Genomic DNA, 23957 nt, shown 5'->3' with positions numbered 1-23957 from the left:
CTACCCACCTTATCAGGGTCAGTTTGCGACTCTTGCCCAGGTGCAAGCTTTCCTTGCTGCCATGGACTGCCTTTTCAGGCCTTCGGCTCCAGCCGGCGCGCCTTCGGACTCCGCGGTCCCAGCCGAGGGCCCTCCCTTGCCGCCTCCAGCCCCGGCGCTGCAAGGTCCTCTGCCCGCGGCCCCGCTGCCTGTGACTGTTCTCGGCGCTGCAGTGGGTTCCGTTCGTTCCACCACCACCCTTGCCCTGTTTCCCGGACAATTTTGTCCCTAGTTGGGACCCTAATTGGGACACAGAGCCAGACCAGCGCCATAAGACCCTTTTTAGTCCCCTGTCCTTACCCCGCAGCTTGTTCTACGGGCAGTGGAGGACGGGGACGACTGGGAGGGGTCTGAGGAACCTCTCGCACGGCAGTGCGGGTCCGAACAGGAATGGACAGAGCAGTTGGAGGATGCAGATGGCCTTGACCTCTCCTCTGAACCTGGTTTTCTTTCTCCTCATGCTGTGGCTATGGAGGAGGGTGCCACATACACTATGGTGCTCCGTAGAGCAGCTGAGGCCCTTGACCTTGACCTGCCTACGGTGACCATCAAAACTAATCTCCACACTGAAGTACTTCAGCCGGCGGCAAGCTCAATGGAGCCCCTGCTGCCATTCAATGAGGCGTTAACTGACGTATTGATGGGCACCTGGTCTAGACCAGCAACGGTGGTTCCCGTGGATAAAACCGTAGCCAGGCGTCATAGCCCGGCCCCGGGTGACCCTGCGTTTTTGACAACCCACCCAATTCCATAGAGCCTGGTCATCCAGGCCTCCACTTCCCAAAGTGCATTCCCAACCGCCCGCCAGATAAGGAATCCAAGAAGCTGGAACAGCTTGGCAAGAAACTGTTTTCTTCTGCCAGCTTGGGGCTGCGGTCGTTGAACACCACGTGCCTCTTGGGCCGCTACTCCCGCGCTGTGTGGGACACGGTTGCGCAGGTGCTGCCTCAGTGTCTGGAGGAGGTCCGGACAGTGCTTTCCCAAGCTGTTGCTGAGGGGAAAGATGCAGCAAAGTTCGCCATCCGGTGTGGACTGGACACCGCGGACTCACTGGGTAGGGCGATTTCCACAACATTGGCCCTCCGTCGCCACGCCTGGTTGCGACCACTGGGTTTTCAGGGGATGTTCAGAGTTCTCTAATGGACATGCCCTTTGATGGTACTTGCCTGTTTGGTGATAAGGAAGATAGTGCGCTGGAGCGTTTTAAGGACTCCCGGGCTACGGCCAAGTCCTTGGGTCTCTCCACCACGCGCCCTGCCACGTCTGCTTTTCGTTCCTTTTGTGGCCACGGAAAGGGTGCCCCGACACGTTCGTTCAGCCAAAAGCCTGCGCAGAACCAACCTCAGTGCGGACATGGTTCATGCCGTGGTGGGACAGGGGGCCAGCGTGCGGGTCAGTCCACCTCCGCTCCCGCAGCATCCGCCTCAAAGCCTGCCTAGTCTGAGCTTTGGGACACACCCCACGCCGATGGGCGGCAGGATTCGCCATCACCTCTCCCACTGGCGTTCCGTTACCTCGGACAGGTGGGTGTTGCAAATCATCCAATGGGGCTACTCCCTCCCCTTCGAGTCTGCCTCTCCAGCCATGCCACTTCAGTTCCACTGCATGTCGGGGGACCATTTTGCGCTTCTCCAGCAGGAAGTCACGGCCCTCTTTGCTAAGGAGGCCATCGAGCTCGTTCCTGGGCCAGAAGTAGGATGTGGTTGTTATTAACACTACTTTCTGGTCCCTAAGAAGGAGAAAGGGGGCCTGCGCCCCATCTTGGACCTCAGGAACGTCAACCGCTTCCTCCGGAAGGAGAAGTTCAAGATGTTGACTCTGGCTCAGGTCTTGGCTGCCCTCGACCCTGGAGATTGGATGGTAGCATTGGACTTGCAGGACGCACATTTTCATATCCCCGTCCTGCCGACCCACCGGCGTTACCTGCGGTTCACGGTAGGCCAAGAGCATATTCAGTTTGCGTGCTCCCCTTCGGCCTTACCAGTGCCCCTCGGTTGTTCACGAAAGTGATGGCGGTGGTCTCAGCTTATCTGCGCAGATCAGGGGTTCCAGTCTTCCCCTATCTCGACGACTGGTTGATCAAGGCGGGTTCGCCCCAGGCAGTAGTCCCCCCCCCACCTCCAGACTACGGCCGACCTCCTGCATTTGCCAGGGTTTTCTATCAATGTGCCAAAGTCGCACCTGAGCCCCTCTCAGAAGCTCCTCTTCATCGGAGCGGTTCTGGATTAGACACAGTTTCGGGTTTATCCTCCCGAGCAGCGAGTCCGGGATATTCAGGCTATGATTCCTACTTTTTAGCCTCTATCCCGGGTTTCGGGCAGGATGACATTCCGGTTCCTGGTCCTAATGGCCTCCTGCATCCTGCTAGTGCAACATGCCAGATGGCATATGCGAGCTGTGCAGTGGGACTTGAAGTTCCAGTGGGCACAGCATCAGGGCAACCTGTTAGATCACGTCCAGATCTCAGAGGGCACTGCATGACAATTGCATTGGTGGCTCACGAATCACAATTGGGTCATGGGAAGATTCCTCTCCCTTCCCCAACTGGAGCATACAGTGGTGATGGATGCCTCCCTCCTGAGATGGGGCGGCCACTTGGGAGAGGCGGAGATCAGAGGCCTCTGGTCTCCGGCGTAGTCGCGACTCTATATCAACCTTTTGGAGCTTATGGCGATCCGACTTGCACTGAAAGCATTCCTTCCCTCTGTCTGGGGAAGTGTAGTGCAGGTGTTCACGGACAACACCACCGCCATGTGGTACTGCAACAAACAGGACGGGGTGGGGTTGTGGACCCTATGTCAGGAGGCTCTTCGCCTCTGGACATGGTTGGAACATCAAGGCATTACCTTGGTGGTTCAACACCTGGTATGTTCTCTGAACGCCAGGGCGGACGAACTCAGCCGCCGGTGCATGATGGATCACGAATGGCATCTGAACTCGGACGTGGCGCAAGGTCTCTTTCTGCAGTAGGGAGAGCTTTGGTTAGATCTATTTGCCACTGAAGCGAACGCGCAATGTCATCAGTTCTGCGCGTTGGAATTTCCAAGGCGGCACTCGCTCTGCAGCGCTTTTTGTCGCGAGTGGAGCTGCGGTCTGTTGTACGCCTTTCCGCCTATACCACTTCTGCCCAGAGTGCTGAAGAAGATTCAGCACGACCGGGCACATGTCATCCTTGTGGCTCCGGATTGGGCACGAGGATTCTGGTATTCCGAGCTACTTAGCATGGCGATCGATCCCCCGATCCGACTGCCTCTTCGGAAGGATGTTGCAGCAGCAGGGGACAGTCCTCCACCCAAACCTGTCGAGCCTCCACCTCCATGCGTGGAGATTTAGCGGCGACAGTTGAGAGCTTTCGACCTCCTCCTGAAGTCTGTGATGTCATTCTGGCAGCCAGACATCCCTCCACTAAAACAGTATACGCCTGCAGGTGGATTACATTTGTGGCATGGTGCACAGCAAAGGCTGATGTGAAAGAATGGCACTTGGTTCTTTTTGAAGTAAAAAAATCATTTAAAACAGCAGGCATTATTCACAAAGCTGAATTTAAAAAACAGCCAAAATATCTACATGACTCATTACAAACTCCTAGGTATTACAGATGGTTAAAAAGCAAAGATATTTCTCATATAAAGTAAGAAGTTCCTTCATAATTGGACTGCAAATCAGTTTTTCTACAAGCCAGCTCTAACCGTCTGGAATTTATTGCCAATAGAAATCGAATGTTCTAGGGAACTTCTATCATTCCAAAAGAACTTGAAACACATGCCTTTTAGGTCTCGCCTGACCCAGCGCTTTAGCGCTGCTCTGGCGAGAACTTTAGTAAACGGGGGATTTGGAAGTGCAGACTAGTGCTTTTCAGGCCTCCAAATACAGTGCATGTGCGCCGGGCGCGCGCACCATTTGTCAGCCTGCCTGATCACTTTCACGGCCGCCTTGATGTTCTCAGTGAGCCACGCGGCCACTGAGAACATCAAAGCAGCCGCGAAAGTGCTCACCATTTCCCACCCCTTCCCTTGGCGCCTCGGATTTGTAGCTCAGCACGCTTGTAATAAAGCGGTGGGGTTTTTCGGCTCTTCATGGCCCAGCGTCACGGGTGGCTTGGCTTGGTATTATCACAGTAGTTACAGTCTTTCCCCCAATGTGACTCCTTACTGTAACAAACTGCCCGGCACTCTGCATACCCTTCCCTTTCATGCTTGCATGTTTGAAAGGCTCTTTTTGCCTTGCTGAAGGTAGTATTAACATCCCAGGAAATGCAGTTTAATTGTTCCCAGTAATATCTACAAAGAACCGCACTCTTCTCTAAAATCTCGCCGATTTGAACATGTTTATTTAAATGAGGTACTCTTCTCTAAAGCCTTCCTGACTGGAACATGTCTGTTAGTGTATCCATATTAATGTCAACATTTCACTCAGTTTGCAGTCTGTTACTTTGGGCCAGACGAGAGCGACCAGTTTGATCCCAGGTACATAGCACTCAAAGGCTGCTGGAAGGCTGTTAGGAGCTGTGGCTCATCTATGTTTCTGTGGCTCATCTATGTTTGTGTGCATTTAAACAGCTTCTCTTGTCTCAAGTACTTTCTGACCCTTGTTAAACTCAAAACGATGATACTTCGGACAGCAGCGAGGTGCCAAGTTTGCTCTTATCCTAATTTTACAAAGCAGGAGTTGTAGCATAACATTTTTAACTGCAGCTCAGACTAAATATCACAGCACAAGAGACCTGAAACACAGTGTGAGGATTGTGACATAACGACCCCTCTGCCCCACATTTCTCACGGCCTTACTTTATTAATTTCGGAAGTGGGAATCACCCCGATATCCCTCCCGCTCTCTCTATCTCTCTCTCTCCCCCTCTCGCTCTTACTCACTCTTTCCCTTTTCTCTCTCTCCCGCCCTCCCTCTTTCTTTCTCTCCCTCTATCTCTTCTCCCCATCTCTATCTCTCTCCTCTTTCTCACTCTCTCTCTCTCTCTCTCTCTTTCTCAGTCTCTCCCACCCTCTCTTTCTCTCTCTCTCTCTCTCTCTCTCTCTCTCTCTCTCTCTCTCTCTCTCTCTCTCACTCTCTCCTCTATTTTTCTTTCTCTGTCTCTCTCTCCCTCCCTCTTTCTCTTTCCCTCCCGCTCTCTCTTTATCTCTCCCCCTGTTTCTATCTCTCTCCCTCTCTCTCTTTCACTCTTTCTAACCCTCTCTCTCACCCTCTTTCTCTCTCTAGCTCTCTTTCTCTCCCTCCCTCTCTCTTTATCCCTCTTCCCTCTCACTCTCGCACTCCACTCTGTGGCACGTAATAACACGCCACATAATTACACTCTACTAAATGCAACATACACTCCACATAATACCACTCAGTGCCACATAATTACATACCACATATTTACACTCTACTCAATGCAACATAAATACGCCCGATACCACTCAGTGCCACACAATTGCAAGCCACATAATTACACACTACTCAATGCAACATAAATACACTCCATAAAAATACCACTCAGTACCACAGAATTACACACCACATATTTACACTCTACTCAATGCAACATAACTGCACTCAACATAATACCACTCAGTACCACATAATTACACGTCACATAATTACTGTATTCAGTGCAACATACATGCACTCCACATACCACTCAATACTACATAATTCAACGTCACATAATTACTCTCTACTTAATGCAACATAAATACACTCCGCATAATACCACTCAGTACCACATAATAACATACCACATAATTGCACTGAACTCAATACAACATAAATGCAAGCCTTTGAGTCAAGTCGCGCTATATAAAAAAGCAACAAACAAAAAACGTTTGCAATGCAATAGGTCTCGCATTACTGAATGTTTGCGCTACTGGTGTTGCATTATTATTAGCAATGCCAATAGCTCAAACTTTTATGATGCAAGACCTATTGCATTGCAAATGCTTGTTCCACCTGAATCCTTAGCCTTATTTGGTCTCTTTTCAAACCTCTCTAGACCCCATTATCCGTTACTTTTAGCATAGATGGCTCTTCTCCAATGAATTTCTTTATGTCCTCGATCTTTTCCACAAATTTGGCCAAATGTGTCCTTTTCTGAACACTCTCTGGAACTATTGTTTGCAAAGTGCTAATTTGTCACCTCATTCACTATGTCCCTTACCTTCTTTCCTTACCTCAGTATAACAATAAAATGCTTATGTTGATGTCTTCCATTTCCTCTCTTCCTGTCCTCCAGCTGTTCTTTCTGTGTTGTACTATTTAAGGTACTATTTACCTCTATCACCTCTCTCTAGTCTCCTGAACTCTAAGACTACGATTCTCTACTGTCCTGATGACTCAACCCTTGCCCTTCAACCCCTACTTTACTGTCTTCACTCCATTCTTTTGTCCTCTTGTTAATACTGAGTTATTGAAATTCTTTACCATGTGACTCTGTTTCTCTTCTTTTTATTCCACGTCTTGGTTGATCAGTTTTTATTTTTTCGTTCACTATTGGAAATATCGTTTTTTGCACATCTTTGATTTTACTCAGACATTTGTAAGAGGGGTCTTTTTACTCTCCTTTGGTTGGTTCATTGTGAAGTGTGCTGACAATGCCTGGTAGTGCTTCAGTACATAAGAATTTAAATAAATAAAATACAAATGCATGCCGACTGTTGTGTACCATGACTATCCTTCGAGGTACATGTCATCGCCTCTATCCATTTCTCTAAAGAAGTCTAACTGGGGAATCTTTGGCTTGTAGCAGAAATGGCTGTGGAATTTGTTTTTGCTACTTAACTTTCTTGTCCACAAAAAGGGACAGAAGCAAAAATTCAGACCTGTTCTGGATTTAAAAATGTCCAACAAATGGATAAATATATGAACATTTCAGATGCTGTCCTTGTTCCAAATCTACTGTAAACTCTGGCAAAGGGGGCTGGAATGTGTGAAAATTACTTTCTTGATGCATGATTTCATATTACAATAAGAAAGAAACATCAGAAGTTCCTCATGTTTTTTTGTTGGAAATCATTATCAATGCAAGGTCCCTCCATTTGGCCTTCAACTGCCCCTCATTAAATGTTCTACTAGTGCATGGCGGTAGAAGTTGCTTAATAGAGAAGATAAAAGATTTTTTTCTACTTAGGTAACTGACTCATAAAAGTGTGGGAGCCTCAAAATGTCTTGTCGAATTTTCAAAAAAGCGAGCTGGATCTATAACTTAAATATCAATTCGTCCTATTCAGTACTTGGGAGTGGCGCTGTACACGCAGTTGTCAAAAGTGTATCCTTTCTGAAGTGTTGGAATCTTCCAAAGACATAATAACTAATGGCTCGCCATATCTCTTTACTGGTGGGATCCATGACATACACAGTATTCTTAATACTTCACACTTCTCTCCATATGAGGCATCTTCAGCAGTGGAGGAATAAGAGATCACACACCCCTGGTCTTCAGGAGAGCAGGTTCAGCACATCAACCCGCTAGAGATGCAGGAAATCTGTTCATCTCTGAAAGCCTTCCTTTTGCAGTCGATCTGTCCAGCTCTTGAGAGACAACACAGTTGCAATGCTGTACCTCAGCACGCAGGGAGATGTAGGATCTCATCTTCTCTGCTGATAAGCTGTGAGACTAGGGGCCTAGGGTCATGTCCAAGGGATTCTGGCTGGTTGCCAATCATCTGGCAAGCTTTCAGGACATCTGAGCTGGTATCGTCTTGCTGACCAAGACTGATTTCTCCATCCAGAAGTGGTTTAAATCATCTTCAACCCATGGGAAACCCCTCAGATGGGTTTCTTTGCCACTTGCCGAAATGCACACTGCCTACAGTTCTGTGCCTTCCAATTTTTGCAGCGTGGAGCCTTGAGATGCGTTTTGGTTGGTGGGTAGTTGTCCAGTTCACTAAGCATTTTTCAATACCATTCATTCTTTGGGAATTGAGGAAGCTGTGTCAGTAACAGACCCAAGTCAGTCTGGTTGTCCCAGTCTGCACGAGAAGGATGTGATACGCAGACCGCCAGCTACTCTCCATGTGTTCTGCATTCCAACTACCTCTCAAACAGATCTCCTTTCCTTGTGTGGGAGGGATGGACGGAAATAGAAGCTAGGAGGCTTTAGTAGTTTGTCAATGGTTAGGTTTTATTGTAGTAATTGGTAACACTATAGTGATCCTGATGTATGCTTGATAGGGAGCGGCGTCTCCTTGTCTTCCGTGGGGTGAGCACGAATTATCCGGTATGTCTGACGTTCCCCAGGTTGCTCAAAAAAAGAAACAAAAGAGGATGGTAAGCACTCTGCTTTATGAGGGTGAAGTTTGAAGACCGTCACCACACCCGGTGTATATGAGGCAAAAGATGGTCAGGAGTGGCAGGAAGGATCTCTAGTATCCGATCTCAATGAGAAATAGAGTGGATACTACCCTCTTTTGTCCTATGACCATACGTAATACTGATGTGAAGGGTGTACAACGACACTTTTAAGGAGTGTGAGAAAACAATGGCAGGGAAAAGAGAAAAACAATGGAGGAAAAGAAACCTAAACAGGATGGTGCTCTAAAAAAAAAGGAAGTCTATATACAGTGCCCCAAGTTTCCCCGGTCCCGTATCTTCCAACCCGTTCTCCCTCCTCCCTCAATGTCCCTCCTGCTTCCCGTACTGATTAGGCTATGGCTCGTGTGCGGTGTCATTAGCCGTCCAAGCCGTAACTCTCCTGAGTTACGGCGGCATTTGTGCCCTTCTGGGTGGGGGAGTCCACCACTCCTCACACCACTCTTCGGTTTCTCTGGCCTCTTCTGTGGATTTCCCGGTCTCCGCGTCTCCTCTTTGCGACTCCGCTTCCTTTCTTCTTCCGGTCTCCGTGACAACGACACAACCTCCGTTCTGCTCTGCCTTTTCCTCTTGCCGCTCCTGTCCTGATTGGTCGACTTCTTTAGGTCCGCCTCCGGTTTCCTGCAACAGAGCGGTCCCGGACCAAGAGTTACCCGGGTGATTGATTGGTGGTTTCCTGACCTAGGTGATCTCTTCCATAATTAGAGGTAAGGGGTCCGCTCTCTTGGTGTCGCTAACGGGTCCCTTCCGACACCTTGTTTGATGGGGCAGGTTCTAAACCCCAGACTTCAAAGCCTCCATCTTCTTTCTTGGAGAGTGAGCATTTAAGCTCCTCCGAATGCTGTCAGAGATGGCCAACTTCGGGTTCTCAGCTCGTTGACACTCTTTGAAGTCTGTATGCTGAGGAAGGTGGAACTACTTAGTTACCTGGCTTGCCAATGAAAATGTGCACACCCTCGAAAGCTCACCTCTGATGTATTACAGTTTTGCAACGTGAATCTTTCTGGATTCACTAATCTGTGCATTATTCCCCCATCTCGTGGTTGGGTCCGGAATTGTCGTATTTTTCACTTTTTTTTCCGTGGCCCAGGTGGACGTTGGCATACCACCATTTGGTGTCAGTTCGTGACGTCGACGCGCTTCCTGCGGAAGCTTTCACCTTTGTTCGCCATCTTTAGATTCTTTTCTCCGTGTTTCAGGTCTGGGTCATCAGCGAAGGAGCTCCAGAACTTTGGAGAGAAAAAGCACCGGAAAATCACAGAGAAATCACCAGGAAATCTACAATTGGCTGCCAGACGACAGGCCAACTAACTGGAACGACGAGGAAGGGGTAGAACAGCCGAAACTTCAAAGTTCCACGGAGGATACGCACACAGGGGGCTCCCTGGGCGCGGTAATGGACAAGATTCTGTTCAAATTTTGTGAAAATTGGCGACATAAATACGCGCAGAAGGACCAGCATTCAGTCTGCAACCTCTACCTGCTGCTCGATCATTGAAGCGAGGACTGCAACGCATGCTTGGTGTTCACGCCAAAGACACTAAGAGTGAGAGAGGCAACGAAGGGCTAACTATGCCATGCAGGGGCAAGGGGCACCTCCATCGCTCCGTGACTTGGGCCTCTCCACTGGAGAAGAGGACAACATCGCCGAAGGGCCAGAAGACGTGACCAACGTCGAGGTCGAAAAGAGGACGAAGGAGGTAAGAGAATCGTCGAACCCCAGGCCCTCGACAGACACTCGAAGGAGTGAGTCCAAATCCTCCCACAAAGGAGCATTGCCGTTGAAGAACTCGACGCTAGCAACTGCCTCCAAAGAAAGCCAGCCCAGTGGATCCTTGGCTAAGGACTCCCAGTCGGCGAAAGGCCAAGAGAAGGCAAGGTCTTCGAAGTCCAGTATCAAAAAGGACCACTCGACGCCGAGAAAGGAAGGCCTTACACAGAGTGCATCTTTGACGTCGACGACCTCTAAGCGAAAGCACGAAGAGCACGACTCGAACAAGCGTCAAGAGACAAGAAGAGGAGAAGGTTCGAAGCCGAAATGGCGAGCATCCTTCGAAGAAAAAGTGACTTCGATGAAATGATGAAGCAGCACATAATTCCAACGAAGCCCGCGGTCGAAGCCGAAAAGGGTGTCAAAGAACTTCGGCCGCCTGACACACCAGAACCAGTTGAAGAACAGGAAGAAGAGGACCTGTATTACTTCGACGCTGAGGGCGAGGAAGAGGAACACTCATACCAGGGCTCGACGCCATCGGAGACGCAAGACTTTCAGTGGCAAGATCTCAACGCCGATCCGCCGGAAGAGGGAGTACTGACATACCCTTCGAGGCCTTCGCCGCCGGATGACATAGGGATCTATAATCAGGTCATAAAGAGAGCTGCAGACACCTATGGAGTGCAGCTGGAGGAGGAGAAGCCTCAGTCTTGTTTCCTGCTGGAAACTTTATTGCCAACATAGACAAGGAGTCAGTTTTTACCCATGCTACCAAGTGTGCTGGACCAGGGTAAGGAAGCCTTCAAGGAGCCAGAAATCTGTAGATCAGTTACTCCAAGAGCTGAGAAGAAGTACAAACACTCCTCAAAGGACCCCATGTACATTAGGGGATCAGTGCCACCAGATTCCATCATAGCTTCCACAGCTAGGAAAAGGGTCAACATTCCCACAAATACATGACCACCTCCAGACAAGGAGAGCAAGAGGATGGACCTCAAAGGGAGAAAGGTGGAAAGAAGTGCGGCAATACAGTGGTGTATCGTCAACTCCAATGCCCTCATCAACAGGCACGCCTACAAGCACTGGGAGGAGGTGGGAGAACTCCTCAAACATCTACCTGAGCAGTACCAGAAGAGAGCAAGCCACAGGGTAGAGGAAGGAAAAACCATGGCCAATACGTGTTTAAAGTCTGCCCTGGATGCAGCAGAGACTTCCAGCCGACAGATGATGATTGGGGTGACGGAGAGAAGGAATGCCTGGCTGAGAATTTCAGGCTTCAAGCCCGAAGTCCAAAATAACATCCTCAATACACCTTTTAATGGAGAACAACTCTTCAGCCCCAGAGTGGATGACCAGCTCAAGAAAGAAAATGAGACAGCAAGGTCTATGGGGGCATTGCAGTTCAGAGGATTGAGAAGGAGAACACCTTCAAGAAGACCCGCAGGTAGGGGGAATCACCAACAATTGACAACACATCAGTCATTCCAGCAAGGCTACCAGGGGGAGCCAAGGACAGCAGAAGCAGACTTGGCAGTATCAACCCCGGGGCCAATCTTTTCGAGGGCGCAATAAAGGACATGGAAACACGACAAGAGGAGGCCAGCAGCCCACCTCCAAGTGACTTCACCACAAGGACAGAACACAACCAGTCAACATCTCCAGGGTTGTGCATAACATCTGTGTTGGAAATGGCCCTTTTTGCAGAGTTATCCCTAAACATTTTGCGTTTTCCTCCTATTTTTTCTGACCTGTGTGTGTTGGTTTTAGGACTCTGGGCACTTCACCAATGTTGATCAGTGCTAAAGTGCATATGCTCTCTGTGTAAACTGTGTTTTGATTGGTGTTTCCATGATTGGCTATTTGAGTTATGTGTCAGTCCCTAGTAAAGTGCACTGCGAGTGCCAGGGCCTATAAATCAAATGCTGTTGGTGGGTTGCAGCACTGGATTGTGCCACCCACGCAAACAGCCTGTAAAGTGTGTCTAAGGCCTGCCATTGCAGAGCCTGTGTGCAGCCTGGGGCTGCCATGTCGACTTGGCAAGTGCACACACTTGCCAGTCCCTAAACCTTCCATTTTCTACATGTTAGTCACCTCTAAGGTAGGCCCAAGGTACCCCTGTGGGCAGGGTGCATTGTATGTGAGAGGTAGGACATTCCCTGGTGTGTGTGGCATGTCCTGATAGTGAATTACAGCCTACTTCGTTTTTCACTATTGCAAGGCTACCTGTTCTCCATAGGCCAGAATGGCCAGTTTGATTATTACATCTTATAATCCTAACTGACTCCGGGAACGTGGTAGAAATTCGAACTTAGTATGCCTGAACTCAGAATGATAAAATACATCTTTTAGTAAAGTTGGTTTTAACATTCTGTGTTTGAAAATACCACTTTTAGAAATTAGGTATTTTCTTGTCTAACTATCCAAACCTGCCTCTGCTAGGTTGTATATTCCCTGTCAGGAGTTTGAGTGACAGGGCTGGGGAATTCCAGGAGACAGGGTGAGTCTGCCCAGTGGTGAATAGAGAGATCTGCATCTAGATAGGAGGGAGGAGTTGCACCTGGGACCTGAATAGGACTGTGCCTGCCCCCCACAGTGCTGGCTCCACCCCCTGTGGTGCGTCTGATGTCTCTGCCCTGCACTGTGAAAGGAAAGAAGGAATCATGTCAACAGAGTGCTCCAGGACTGTGCCTTTCCTCCACAATGCTGGCTCCACCTTCTATGGGGCGTCTGATGTCTCTGCCCTGCACTCTGAAAGGAAAGGAGGAGTCATGTAAACCAAGTGCTCCAGGGCTGACCAGAACTGGTTTGGACTATGCAAAGGCCCCTCTGCCCTCAGAGGACAAAGGATTTGCTGGTATAAATATTGGGGCCCAGACCCCAGAGATTTAGATTACTTCTGAACTAAAGAACCTGCCAGGAAGAAGGACCGGGAAAGCTGGAGGAGGAGTACTGCCCCTATGCTGTGTGTTGTGGGGTTGGCGTGCAGTGGTTGCTTCTGTCTTGGATAGGGAAAGGACTGGACTGTACTTTCATCATCCTGCTGTTAGAATTTTCTCCAAGGGCTTGAAGTAGAGCTTGCCTCCTGTTGGAAGTCTCAGGGATAGAAAAGACTTCACAGATCTCGCTGGAATCAAGGAACCTGCTAAGACGAAGAGCTGGAAGAGCTGCCAGGAGGAGTACTGCCCCTTTGCTGTGTTGTTGCTTGGTTGGGTTGGCCTGCAGCATGCTTCTTCTGCCTTGGGCAGTGAAAGGACTGAACTGAACTTTCTCTACTTGTGCTGAGTATCTCCAAGGGCCTGAACCGAGCTGGCCTCCTGTTAAGAAGTCTCAGGGACTGCAAAGACTTCACCAACCTCTGGCTACCGCTCCTGAAACCGCTGCTTCAGTTGGCACAGAGAAGAGGGAACCATCACCGACTCCGTCACTGGCCTTGTGTCCTGAAGACACCGCAGGCCGCACCGACTCACCCTGTACCGCAAGCCTTGGTCTCACCGACTCCGTCACCGAGCCGCTGCCTGCACCGCATAGAGACACCGCAACCTGCATCGCCTCACTTCACTTTGACGGCCTGGGCTCACCGACACAGTTGCTGCTGGCTCGACACCCGTGACCGACTCGTCACACACAGCTGTCCGGCTCGGCCAGCGCCAGTTCCCACCAACCGGCTCTATAGCTCGCATCGCAACTTTCCAGCACCGCATCAAGCACCGTCTCGCCCTGCACCGTAGGCCTCGGTCTCACCGACGCCGTTTACACGATCGTCACCGAGCCGCTGCTCGCACCGCATCGAGGGACACCGTACCTTGCACCGCTTCCACCTTGCACCGTGACCGCGACGAACGCCACAACTGGCTCTGTCACCTGCACCACAACCTGCCAGCACCTCATCGAGCACCGACTCGCCCTGCACCGCAAGCCTTGGTCTCATTGACGCCATCTGCACGATCGTCACCGAGCCGCTGCTCGCACCACATCGAGGGACACTGAACTTTGCACCGCTTCCATTTTGCATCGCAACCGCGACGGATGCCAGGACCGACTCGCACACACGTGTGAGCCGCATTAAGAAAGGTACTGTGAACGAATCTGTCCCGCTGTTGCTGGCCCGTACTGACGCGGTCAGCGGAAACTGCAAGGCTCTGTTGTTTTCAGCATCGCAGTAGGCTCGGACCGAGCTACCGACTCGTACGAACTGTGTTTTTCAACGTATTTTGTAACTTAAAGACATTTTGAGAAGTAACTATTTTTGAAGTACTGTATTGTGGATTTTTATCGTATTTGGTCTTGTTTATATAAAAATATTGGATATTTTTCTAAAACTGGCGTGGTGTCCGTTTGTAGTGCTTACATTGTATTAGTGTTGGTTTTGTGCAAATGCTTTACACACTGCCTCTAAGATAAACCTGACTGCTCGTGCCAAGCTACCAAGGGGTGAGCAGGGGTTATTTTGGAAGTGTACCTCCCTTTTCCTGACTAGAGAGGTGGTTTATGCCTGGCTTGGGTGCAAACCTTAGCCAACCAAATTTCTAACAACCAGGACAAAGAAGAGTAAACATACAGTTCCTCCAACACGCAACACCCGTGAGAGGCAGAATAAAGGACTTCTTCCAGGGCTGGAGGAAGATCACAACAGACAAGTGGATACTAAACATCATAAAACACGGCTATTGCATAGAGCTGCAAAGACGGCCTCAAGACAGAATGACAGTGAAAAGAGTTCACTCTGCAAAAGAACTTCCTAATTTGTTACAGGAAGCACAGGAACTTCTAAACAAACATGCCATAGAAATAGTATCATACAGGGAGAGAAGCAATGGGGTCTGCTCCACTTACTTCCTCATACTAAAGGTGGACGAAACACTACGTCCTATTCTGGACTTAAGGTACTTAAACAAGTACATAAAGACACAAAAATTAATTCAAGAAGACATCTCTGCAAGAAGTAATACCCCAAATACAGGAAGGGGATTACATGGCTACCATAGATCTGAAGGATGCCTACCTTCACATACCAATAAACAAGAGACACAAGCACCTACTAAGGTTTGTGATCAACACCCATTACCAGTTCACAGTACTACCATTCGGACTAAAATCCGCACCAAGGGTGCTTACAAAATGCCTAGCAGCAGTAGCAGCACACTTAAGGAGGCAAGGGATACACGTATATCCATACCTCGACAACTGGCTGGTAAAAGCAAACTCATAAACCGCCTGCAGGAAAGGCATTCAAGTGGTAATACACACACTAGTACAACTAGGGTTCTCAATTCATTGGGAAAAGTCATCCATAGAACTGGAACAGGTGAAGATTTTCTTGGGAGCAGAGATTAACACCATACAGGGCAAGGTGTTTCCAAGCACAAAGAGGACTGTAGTAATTCTGAAGGGGACACAGCTGTACCGCAAGGGGCAAGCTCTGAAAGTGAGGACAGTGGGAAAGATGATGGGAACGATGGCATCATGCATACACTTAATTCCAAATATTTGACTACACAAGACCATTCCAGGAATGGATTCAACAGCAATGGTCACAGGCTGCAGGGAGCTGGGAGGACCTTGTGGTCATCACACATGCAGTACATCAGGAAATAGCGTGGTGGAACAAGTACAACTTAATAAAGGGAAGACCATTCTCACAGCCAGCTCCAACAGTGACCATCACAACAGATGCATCCCAAATAGGATGGGGAGCACACATGAGCGACCTCAAGGTGAGGGGACTGTGGACACAGCAGGATGCGGTGAAGCACATCAACTATCTAGAACTACAAACAGTGTTCCTAGCCTTAAAAGCCTTTCAGAAACAGCTGTACGGAAAGAGGGTATTGATCCAAACAGACAATACTACCACAATGTTCTATATAAACAAGCAAGGAGGCACACACTCAATGACACTATCAAGGCTAGCACAGGATAAATGGATATGTGCTATTACAAGGCAAATAGACCTACAAGCAATACATCTCCCAGGGAAGGCCAATGTAGATGCAGACAGGCTCAGCAGACAGATGTCAACATCCCACGAATGGGAGATCAACCAGCAAGAAATCCAAAGGATATTCAGGAAATGGGAGACACCAAATATAGACCTATTTGCAACACGCCAGAATGCAAAATGCCAACACTTCGCATCGAGGCAACCGTGCAAAGACTCCCAGGTAAATGCACTATGGATAAATTAGTCAGGGACATCCTCATACACTTTTCCCCCGATACCACTGCTACACAGGAAACTCAACAAATGCAGAAACAGCAGTATGACGCTAATTCTATTTGCACCCCAGTAGGCCAGACAGACCTGGTTCTCACAAATAATGGAAATGGCACAGGATCCAGCAAACCGCTTCCCCAAAAGAAGGGACCTGTTAACTATGCAAAACGTAAAGGTGTTGCACCCAGAACCAGAGAGCCTTAGCCTAGCTGCATGGCTCCTGAAGACTTAGAATTTGCACACCTAAAATTACCAGAAAGCACAATGGCAGTGTTACGGGAGGCCAGGAGGCATACCACAAGAAAGTGCTACATAGCCAAGTGGAAAAGATTCACACGATGGTGCGTTAAGGAAGGGCTACATAGGAGGATTACAAGGGAGGGAACAGTACTGAAGTACCTAACGCATCTACTGCACAGCAAGCTAAGCTGCACATCGATAAGGGTGCACATAGCAGCGATAGTAGCCTACACAAGGGTAGAAACAGGGAAAAGTTTCTTCACATTGCAAGTGGTAAAGGTATTCCTAGAAGGGGCAAAAAGAATTGCCCCCCCCCCCCCCCCCCCCCCCACCCCTTAAGAGGGTGCCACCGCCAACATGGAACCTCAAAGTGGTACTAGCTCAATTGATGAAGGCACCTTTGAACCAATGCATAAAGCAACTCTACACATGCTCACGATTCAAACAGCCTTCCTAGTGGCTATCACGTCACTGCAGAGGGTAAGCGAATTGCAAGCGCTTACAATACAAGAGCCCTATCTACAAATACATAGCGACAGGATTGTAGTGAGAACAGTTTCCACACTTCCTGCCAAAGGTGGTATCAAGGTTCCACATCAATCAAACAATCCAGATACCAAGTTTTTTCCAAAAACCGACCACAAGCGCAGAAAGGCCATCACACACACTAGATGCCAGAAGGGCCGTAATACACTGTATAGAAAGAACAAAAGAGTGCAGAAAGACAAAATAATTTTTTGTGTCCTTTGCCACCAGTTTTCTTGGGCGACCAGTTACCAAGAACACGATTGCGAGAAAGATTCACGCTGCAAAACGTATTGTTTCTTACCTGTTGGTGTGGCTTTGCTGCTTGAAGACTTTCTGGATTCACTAGCGATCCCACCCTCCTCCGCCAGAAGAAGGAGCCAGGAGGAAAGGGTTTAAAGACAAAATGACAATAAAGACAGGAAGAGAAAAAAGAAACCGAAAATGGCGACCAAAGGTGGGAGCTTCCGCAGGAAGCGCGCCGATGTCACGAACAGACACCAAATGGGGGTATGCCGACACCCACCTGGGCCACGGGAAAATAAAAGGTGAAAAATACGGCATTTCCGGACCCAACCACGAGATGGCGGAATAATGCACAGCATAGTGAATCCAGAAAGTCTTCAAGCTGCAAAACTACACCGACAGGTAAACTATACGTTTTCCCTTTTGCTAGCCTAAAAACGTTCTTTGATGGGCAAGTTAAAAGCTACATTTCTGCTGTTTCGGCATTCATCTGCGTTTCTGGTCAGCTATTCTTGTTTAAGTTGCCAGTTGTTTTGCATTTTTTGAAGAAGCTTCTATCTATTTTCCCCCTACACCCTTTATAATGCCCCATTGGGGCCTAAATCTGGTTTTGACTGTATTGACGTTGATCCTGTTCAGACCTCTACATAGTTCCCAGTTGCAACTGTTGAATGTGAAAGTTGTGTTTTTGGTGGCTATCACGTCAGCTCATTGTGTCAGCGAATATCGGAGTCAGTGTGTCCAGCCACCAATCAGCTGTATTTACTTGGCAAACTGCTGCCAAGGACTAAAACGGCTTTCCTGTGAAAGGTGGTTTCCCCAATCCTTGAGGCAGTCTATTGTCCTACTCACATTTTACTCTCTGCCTTATCCGACTAAGGAGGAGGGGACTTCATGAGCTGGATCCTCATGAGGCAGGCAGTTATTACATTGATTAGATAAAGGAGAGAAGGTGTGACAACTAGCTCTTCATTAAATATATAGGAAGCAAGTAGGGCGAGGTAATCCAGAAGAGTAAACTCTCATAGTGGATTGTCCTGTGCATTAAACTCTGATACGCCATTGCTAATGAGGAACCTTCTGAGAGAATCTGTGATCATTCCTCCAGAACAAAGATTTCAATGTCTGCACCCTGTATAGACCCAGCCTGATGTAATTTTAACCCCCCCCCCCACACCCTTCAGGGAATCAGTATTTGCACTTTAATTGTTTTACCCACTGCCCCAAGCAGATCGGTCAGGTTGCTGGGTTTCAGACATTTATATACAGACTAAAACTATGTATTTTATTATTGTTGATTCTCATCTTTGCACATGGAAAATAATGGTGCTCTTTCTTATCTTTTTAATAATTGTTTTTATTGTAAAATTGTTATGTTTTAACTAACTAAACAATAACTTTATTTGAATACTTTGAATACGTCTGCACTAGCTAGGGGTCTTCCCATTGCAGAGATTTGTCACACAGCATAATGGGCTTCCCTTAAAATGTTTGAAAAGCATGATTGCTTAGATTTAGAACTCAGACGGGATGGCTATTTTGTTCTTGTGCAGCAGGATTTCCTTGTCTGACCATTCCTATCATCCCCCTTTGTGGAAGAAGGCACTGCTTTTGTAGCTATTCAAAAAGAAAGGAATCTGCAGGTAGAAGTATCCATTAGAAGAAAAACCTTCTTACCTTTGATAGCAGTCTTTCTAGTGGATACTCTGCCTACCTGCAGATTCCTCACTGATCCTGTCTGCCACCTTGTTATGGAGGATGGTATCAGATTCTTGATTTAATAAAGTCCCAGCTTAGTTTGCTGCACTACATACTCACATTTGACCTGATGTTCATCTTGTCTGTGCCTCTTAAAAACTGGATGAGAAACTGTCTTCAGAGTGCAGTGTTAGTGCTGTATTGCTGCAGTAACACTTGTGTTCCATCTGCTGTGGAGATGGAACCAGCGCCACCTTCCTGCAAGGGAGAGCCATGATAGAAGTTTCTGGATCCAGTCTGGCAGTATGCAAAAGGTGATGAATTTATAGGTAGAAAGAACGTTACCAGAGGTAAGTAACTTTTTTTCATGTTCACACAAACCATACACAATCTTCCTTACAGAAGAGGTGATCTTGGGAAACTGCCCAAGCTCTCTATTCAATGTCGTCTCTGATTTTCATGTTACTCAGATTATGTCTCTTCTCAAGTTTTTCAGAATCCTTCCACTATAGCTGAAAAGTCTTTACACCCTCTTTAGGGAGGGATTTTATGTCTTCTGTGGTAAAACGAAAGACATCAGCTCGTCTGTCTGTTTGTATACTGCGGGCCTATCCGCTCCATCATAATGCAGACGTACCTCGAGGGAAAGGGAGAAGATTCGCTTCCATGGCATAGAGTAGCGATGCAGGCAGCAGGGGCAATCTGAAGGTGGGACATCCTGAGGAGAGGGGTAGTCCTCCGCCAGGACTCTTCCACCGAGGACTACATGCATGGGAGATCCAAAAAGAGAAGAACAGCCCAAAAAGGACGCAGTTCGAGGTCGAGAGCATCAACGTTGATAGAAGTTACCATGCCTACATGTTCACTGTCGAGTGCTGGGTCGATGTTGAGGAGGAGACGGGGGTCGACATCGAGACATAGAAGGTCAAAGGAGCCTAGAACGTCGAGGCACAAGAGAAGTTGTACTTCGAGGAGTGTGTCGACGTCAAGACATAGGAGAAGGTTGATGTCCAAACATAGGATGAAGTCGGCGTTGAGGAGTCTGTCGACGTTGAGGCTATACAGACCAGCAGAACAGGCCAAAAAAATCAAGGCACAGACACCTACCATCATCCCCAGACTCTGAGTTCGGAGTACTCCAGAGTATATTCTCTGTCATCACCTATAGAGGTGCCAGACTCTTCTACTCCTTTGCCTGCATCTCTTCCACCTCCTCCATTTCCAGAAGTTCAAGACCAATGCTGACTCCATTGATTCCAGAAGACAAGGTACCTTTTTTACTCTCTGGCTCCAGGTTGGTTCTGGTTTGATCTCAACCGAAACCGCCGCTGATGTGCACTTCATCCTTTCAACCTCGGTAGGGAGAACATATGCCTTGTTTGACATGGATTCTGACAATGATTATAACATGGGTAATGAGATTGGACAGCCATACCACAAACAGAATTGGTATGATGACCTACAAGAAGGTAGTGGACTTGATTCCTGCCCTCAGTGTGGGCTCCTTTTACCCATGGCCATGCCACTGAAAAGAGTGTATCTTATGCCATGGTGATGTGTATGGCAGCAGAAGTCCTTGACCTCCAAGCTCCCCACCTTGGAGGTCAAGACAAATGTCCTGACATAAGTCTTCCAAGTAAGGCAACATCAACTGAGCCCTTCTTGCCTTTCAGTGAGGCACATACCGTTACCTTTTGGGGGCGTGGGCCATAGCCCCCCAGTAAACCGCTAGATAGCAAGACGCCACTGCCCTGCCCTGGGCGACTGCATTTTTGTTATCTCTGCACCCCTTCCCCAAAAGCTTGGTGCTGCAGATGACCACAAACAGGACAAACCCAAACACGTTTCCAACAATTAGCATGATAGGCAGTCAAAACGGGTGGAGACATTTGGAAAGAGAGCCTTGTTAGCCACCTGCTTGGCTCTTAGATCCGTAATTGCCAGCTGCCTCATGGGGCGCTATTCCCACGCCCTTTAGGATGCGGTGGCTCAAGTTTTTCCAGCTGTTCATGAAGATCTCTGAAATGTCCTCACCCAGCCTAAACAGGACAGTCTCTTGACACAGCCAAGTTTACAATTTGTTGTGGCTTAGACAGTGCCGATTTCATCGGGCAGGCCATTGACAATATTGAGCAATTCTCAGCTAGGGAGGCACTCTCTCTGGGCTTATCTTCCCCACCTCACCAACCATAGGAGCCCTATCACTCCTTTCACGGCTTTGGCAGAGGCATCCCATACTGTCAACCAGTTCAACCATGACAAGGTACCTAGCAGTTTTGCATTTGAGGCCTTAATGCTCGCCGCCCATACAGTGCCAAGGTCAACGGGCTGCCCAGCCTACTGCCCCCCTGCAGCCTCAACTACCAAACCCCTTTAGCGTGCCCTTAGTGGAGCACAAACACTTCCTGGGGGTCAAGATCTAATGATTATTTTTGAGTAGCAAGGCCATAATATTAGATAGGTGGGTCCTGCAGATTAATCTAAGGGGTCTGCCCTACCCTTTCTGTCTGTTTTGCAGCAGGGAGTGCAAGCCCTTTTGTCCTCCAGGGCTATCGACAGGGCGCCTGGGGCCACACATAAGACGTGCTTGTTATTGCCGCTAATTTATGGTGCCCAAGAAAGCCGGAGGCAGTTGTCCTATTTTAGACCTGCGCCCTCTCAACTTCCTTTACAAGTAAATATTCAAAACACTCACACTGGCCCAAGTCTTTTCTGCGCTGTACCCGGTAGACTGGATAGTGGCATTGGACCGGCAGCATGTGTATTTCCATGTACCTGTCCTGCGGGCACTACCTGTGGTTTGTGCTGGGGGCAGAAGCATTTCCAGTTTGTGGTGCTACCCTTGTGGTCTCACCAGTGCATTTCAGGTGGTCACTAAAGTGTGGTGATGGTAGCAGCACATGTTCGAAGGTTAGGGGCCCTAGTCTTCCCATAATACAAACATCAACTTTTCAGCATTCAGTGCTCCACCTCACTCCTCTATGGAGGAAGAAAAACTCCACTGCTGGACCCCAAGAGAGCGGTAAGCTTTTTATCATACCAAAGTAAACCAAGTGGACGAACCGCTCTATGTGGTGTTCTCTGGAGTGAAAAAAGTAAGCTGCACGAAAGAGAAGCATCTCCTCCAGGATTGTGCTCTGCATTAAGATCTATGCATTGGCCAACAAGCATCCTCCAGAAGTACTGCATGTTCATTATACCAGGGCCAAAGGTACTACCACTTCATTGGCATCTGGAGTCCCTGTCTTGGTCATTTGCCTGCTGAGGTCCCTCCATATGTTCACAAAGCACTGTTGTCTGGACAGTGCAATTCACAAAGAGGCGAGTTTTTCCATTTTGGTCCTGCCGTACTTTCTGGTTTGAGTCGATTTACTGACCCACCTCCGTATAGGTACTGCTTTGGTATCTATTCAAAAAGGAGAGGAATTTGTGGCTTAAAGTCGGTATGAGAAGAACAAGTTACTTACCTTTGGTAACCCTTTCTCTGGTAGAGAATCGTTCTAGTTGCAGATTCCATCTAACAGTCCCCTCCTCCCAATTCTATGATTGGACTCTATTAATAAGATTCCAAGTCTAGGAATCTGCATAATGGTCATATCCAACTGCCATTGGGGCTCTGAGACTAAGGGAGTGGACAGCGTCGAAAGCAACAGACGTCAGCGCAAGAGAGAGCTTTTTTATAGGCTCTGCGCGTCTCTTCCATAGCGGAACAGCGCTAGTGCGGAGCTGTACAGCACCACCTACCAGTGTGCAGGGGTAGTGCTGAAAAGTTTTCCGGATCCAGTCTGACGTTTGGGGAATATTAAAAAGGTGAGAAATCTGTAGCTACTGGCTCGGTAGAATTTCTACTAATAAGAACTTTACCAAAGGTAAGTAATGTGTTCCTTACTTCTTCTCCTACACAAGTCCAGGCCAGATCCCAAAATATTTTTCCTTTTTTTTTCTCTAGGATATTGATATCAACACTGATGATGAACTAGACGCCTACATTGAAGACCTTATCACAAAAGGAGATTGAGCTGAGTGCAACAGAATTATCATGACTACAACTGAAAATCCAGAAGACAAAGAATTCCGAGATGTCTGAGCTCCATTGGATGCCCACTTCAACCAAGGAAATGGGTCCACACAGAGACTAAGAGACAGCATGAGACTACTCATGTGTACATAGTATATTGGTCTGTTCGTGTAAAGCCTGATTTTGTTTTTACATGCCAGAATGTGCTGTTACTGACCAGTTTTAACATTGTAGTTCTTTGTTGATATATATTTATTTTTTAAAAGAAACCAAGGCATAGTGCCAGAAATTTGTGGTGTGCTTTGTATTTTTGTGTTGAAGCAAAATCTGCCATTGCACATATATATTTGTATCACATCGCCGTCTTATTAGGATTTTAAGTTTCTTAAAATAACAAGGAAAGAATAATGCAACCAGTTAGAAGTAATCTATCCAAACATAAGGTCCATGGTACATTTGACATTCAAAAAACAATGTTTATGTACACAAAGGGTGACATAAGTTAAAACATCCCAGTAAACTCACATGGCAAGACGTCTCGCGGGATAGACAAGGGCACAAGACCATACAGAGTTCAAACCAGAAACTGTTGAAATGAAAAAATGTCTTCGTTTATTTTGGTAATCTTGGTGCCTAAAGAAGGGCTTTCTCATTTGTTTAAAGAATGAATAGCAATGGTTGTTCCTTTCATCAGTTTTTGGTTATTCCAAGTGTTCCATCCCATAAGTATTTTTCCCCTTTATACAAACAAGTACTGGGACACTAGAAAAACAGCTATGCTAAAACAAAATTGACACAAACAACGTGCCTATATTATAGTGTAAAACTGCAAGAGTAGTTGACATTGAAGTGTTTTACTAGTGCCTGAATCCATATGTTGAAATTCTTGCTGTTAAACATTTGTAACCCTAGAGCCGAACCAAAACGTGTTGTAATGTTCCACTGGTAGCTACATACACATT

The 23957-nt window shown here is 47.7% G+C and overlaps 1 protein-coding gene across 5 annotated transcripts in view; it reads left to right on the top strand.

Moving 5' to 3' along the window:
* Positions 1–23284, top strand: part of MORC2 (MORC family CW-type zinc finger 2) — a 403660-nt gene extending 380376 nt beyond the window's left edge. For all 5 annotated transcript variants that reach the window (XM_085634756.1, XM_085634754.1, XM_085634755.1 and 2 more), the window contains one exon: positions 22927–23284. In XM_085634756.1, the coding sequence (XP_085490882.1) occupies positions 22927–22995 (69 nt within the window). In that variant the 3' untranslated portion in view covers positions 22996–23284. The remainder of the gene's footprint in view (positions 1–22926) is intronic.
* The last annotated feature ends 673 nt before the right edge of the window (positions 23285–23957 follow it).

Source organism: Triturus cristatus, chromosome 11 (genome assembly GCF_964204655.1).
Source record: "Triturus cristatus chromosome 11, aTriCri1.1, whole genome shotgun sequence".
In the NCBI taxonomy this organism is placed as follows: Eukaryota; Metazoa; Chordata; class Amphibia; order Caudata; family Salamandridae; genus Triturus; species Triturus cristatus.
This window is presented reverse-complemented; position numbering and strand designations above follow the sequence as displayed.